The 3894-nt window shown below is 32.9% G+C and overlaps 1 protein-coding gene across 1 annotated transcript; it reads left to right on the top strand.

Moving 5' to 3' along the window:
- The first annotated feature begins 2207 nt into the window (after nt 1-2207).
- On the top strand, nt 2208-3590 carry LOC107919204 (aspartic proteinase nepenthesin-1). The gene has a single exon (XM_016848714.1). The coding sequence runs from the start codon at nt 2208-2210 to the stop codon at nt 3588-3590; it is 1383 nt and encodes a 460-aa protein (XP_016704203.1).
- Nucleotides 3591-3894: the final 304 nt, after the last annotated feature.

Here is a 3894-nt window from a genome sequence, read left to right as displayed (position 1 = left end):
TCTGTGATATTTTGCTGTGCACCCACAACCAATGACAGTTTTCATCTGTGAATTTTTGCTGTGTATCCACAGTCCAGTGCCAGATTTCATCTACAAAACAAGTGGTGGTTAAAGCACAACCTGGTGTGTAGGTGGTTGGAGTTTAGAGGAACTCCCATTGTGGTGTGTAGTGGTGGGGTAAGATCTTTTCTGTTAAACCGAAAATGCATGGCACTCATAAAGCATGTAAATACAAATTGGATTTTTCTGAGATGACAAATATATATATGTATACATTGATTGAAGTGGTATGAAATATCAGTATTCTGAAATTGTTAGTATATTGTTCTATGTGTTGTGTTACTATATACTTAAGTGTTTGACTGGTTTACTTGTGATGGAACTCACACTGAGCTTCATAGCTCACTTCCTTTTTATTTCCATCTCTACAAATAACCCACCAGATTAGGACGCCAACACGACACTCGGAGGGAATCGGCTTGGTTTTGTTTCTATTAAATATTTTAGATTTATCATTTGATACTTTCGTTATTAAGAGACTGTAATGTTTTAATTTCAGTTTATGGCATGAGACTTAGGAATTGTGTTTAAAAAGCATGAATGCCATTTAATTTAATTTTAGGATACTAAAATATGTTATTTAATTATTTATGCATATAATTTGATTAAATCTAAATTGAATATCACTTTTTCATAGATAAATTTTGACTAATAAATAAAATAGAAATTAATTGAGTTTACAGTGATAATAATTTTTTCAAGAAAAATATTAGATTAATCATATTTCTGTCCAGTCATGAGTTTTTCTAAAAAATAAGCTAAGTTTTCTTCTAAAGATAAACAAATGTTTTAAAATGACTATTTTGAGAACTCCGATCATACTAGGCCATCTGGGTAGCCGATGTAATCTCCTAGATTCGAATCTAACTTCTAGGCCGGGTTGGGGAGGTTACAAAAAATGTTAAATTGACAAAATATATAAATTTTGAGGGCTAATCTGGCATAATGCTAAAAATTATATGTCAAACTAAGACTTTTCTTGGTAGAGTGAAAAGAAAGATGAAAAGATGAAAAATTAAAAGGATAGAAAAATAAGAAAAATGAAAAATATTATTTTTCTTTCATAGGTGTGCTTGTGAGAATGATGGTAAATGGAAAGAAAAAAATAAATTTATTTCCATCTATTGCTTGGTAGAGCTGAGAAATGAAAGGAAAAAAAATAAAACATTTGAAAAATGCATAATTTTAAACTAATCTAAACATCTCTCTCATTTTCTCTCCTCTCATCATTCAAAGTTGGAAGAATTGTGGTGCGATTGGTTTCAGAAAATATTCACTGTTTTCATTTTTAGAAAACAATTTTCATTTTCTATTTTTTGAAAATTAAAAAAATATATTTAATAAATGAAAATAGAAATTTGTTTTCAAAAATAAAAATAGCGAAAACTCGTTTGGTATGTGTTTTTTAAAATGAAAATGGAAAATAATTAAATAATTAAATAAAAGTATAATTTATTAAAGATGTATTACAATAGTAAAATAAAATGTAATTAAACATAAAGAATTTAAACCAGGGTAAATGTAATGCATAAAATGAAACTAAAAAAACCCTTTTTTTCAATTTTTTCAAAACATTTTTATTAAAAATAATGAAACCATGTTTTTTATTCTTTCACTTACACCTACTTTTATTTTTATTTTCCAAAAATCATTTTTAAAATTTTTAATCAAATATGTTTTTCTTCACTATTTTCTATTTTACAAGAAAATGAAAAGGGAAACAATATTTATTTCCTCAAACCAAAGGCATCCTTAGTTTTTTTTCCACGATGTCCTCTAATTTTTCTTTTTCCCTATCAACTACATTCAAACTTTATTTTCTTTTCACTCTTCCACTACCTCTTTCTATCCTTTCACTCTTCCTTCAAACCAAGCAGACCCAAATACTTTATGAGTTGGGATAGATGGACCAAGCAGACCCTAAAATACTTTATGAGTTGAGATAGATGGACCAAAAGTAGAATAATTTTCTATTTGAAGAGTTTTAAAAATTGAAGTCAGGACCATTAGTTTTTCAGTATACTCATCAGTATCATTCACATGTACAAGATCAATTAATGAATCTTAGAAAATTGAAAATATTATCTATAAATATGTGTAAAAACTAACAATTCCATTGCATTGCAGACTTCCTTTTCGCTTCAAAAATGTCTTTATCCCTTCGTTTTCTCAGCGCTAAACTGTTCTTATGCCTCTGTTTAACATTATTTCAACACCATGTCACGTTTTCTGCTTCGAATCCTACTGGTCTAACCCTAAGGGCTGTCCTGGATGATTCTCCAAACTCTCCTTTATACCTTATTGAAAACATGACTATAGCTGAAAGAATCGAAAGATTTATCCAAGTTACCAATGCTAAAGACAATTATTTGAATCTTAATGCAAGGGTAGGCCCTGATAATTCTAATTCTCTATCTCGAGTAGTAATGGCTCGAGATGGTTTATTTTATTCAGTATGGCTTCTAATAGGAAGCCAAGGCCAAGAAGTGAAGCTGTTGATGGACACAGGCGGTGGTCTAACATGGACGCAGTGTCAGCCTTGCCTAAATTGTTTCCCACAGAATCTTCCAATTTATGATTCTAGAACTTCCACTACTTACTCCACTCTTTCTTGTGACCATCCTCTCTGCCAAGTCGAGGGTAGCCTTTATACTTGTGTCGATGACTTATGTATCTTCGTTCATAATTATCATGGCGGCCTCTACACTACGGGGGTCGCATCCCTGGAAACATTCTATTTCCCTATGGACCCATCTACTGCTCTAACTTTCAATAATCTGGTCTTCGGTTGCTCTCGGGATAGTCGTAACGTTGTTTTTCAGGACACCGAACTTTCAGGGATCTTTGGAATGAACATGATGCCGGATTCATTGATGAGTCAGCTTTCTAGTTTTACTAACTTTCGATTCTCCTACTGTTTGGTCCCATTTCCTGATTTAATACCTCATACACTTGTTCTAAGGTTCGGAGATGACATTCCACTGTTGCCTCCAGAACGTGTTAAAACAACGATGTTCGTGCACGCACCTTACCTCTATAATTACTACGTGAACCTGGTGACAATCAGTTTTCTAAATGATCGTCTAGGATTTCCTCCATCTCAATTTCAGCTGAGGGAAGACGGATTAGGTGGTTGCTTCGTTGACTCTGGATATTTGCTCACCGCAATCGAAGACAACTATGTTGGAGGGGTGAATGCATATGATGTACTAATGGATCTGTTTACAGCTTATTATGAGAGCAACAATCTTAGAAGAACAACGGATCCGTCAGGACTTGACATGTGTTTTGAACGTCCAAATGATTTTAATAATTTTGCAAATCTAACATTCCATTTTGATGGTGAAGCCGATTACTTCGTTCCTCCACAGCATTTGCATATCTTCCAACAAGATCACTTCTGCGTAGCAATAACAAGGGGAAGATACGCAACTGTGCTTGGAGCATGGCAGCAACAAAATAAACGTATGCTTTATGATGTAGGGCTTGGTAGACTCCAATTTGCTGATGAAAACTGTGCGAATGATTAATGGTTTTTGGTTATGATTGTTGGCGTATGGACTTCTACTTATTAATAAAATATTAATAGTCACTGTTTTCTGTTTGGAAACAATCTGCTTATTTCAAAATATTGTTTTGGTGTTTCAAACACTATTGTTAGTAACTCAAGTTGCAAGCTTCCTCATGTTACAGAAATAGCAGGCTGGCCCAAAATGAACTGACTTCTTCATTGTCCTACTGTCATAATTAGTTTTCATTGTATTCTTCTATATATAAACCATAAACCAAAATATTCCGGGACTAAAATTGCTCCAACTCCACTTACTCTCCTCA

This window comes from Gossypium hirsutum, chromosome D13, assembly GCF_007990345.1.
Source record: "Gossypium hirsutum isolate 1008001.06 chromosome D13, Gossypium_hirsutum_v2.1, whole genome shotgun sequence".
NCBI lineage: Eukaryota > Viridiplantae > Streptophyta > Magnoliopsida > Malvales > Malvaceae > Gossypium > Gossypium hirsutum.
The sequence above is the reverse complement of the archived record's forward strand: the minus strand, read 5'-3'. Positions and strand labels throughout refer to the sequence as shown.

What these genes read in the sequence shown, in the direction of transcription:
- LOC107919204 (XM_016848714.1), top strand. Translation starts at nt 2,208, where the DNA reads ATGTCTTTATCCCTTCGTTTTCTCAGCGCTAAACTGTTCTTATGCCTC.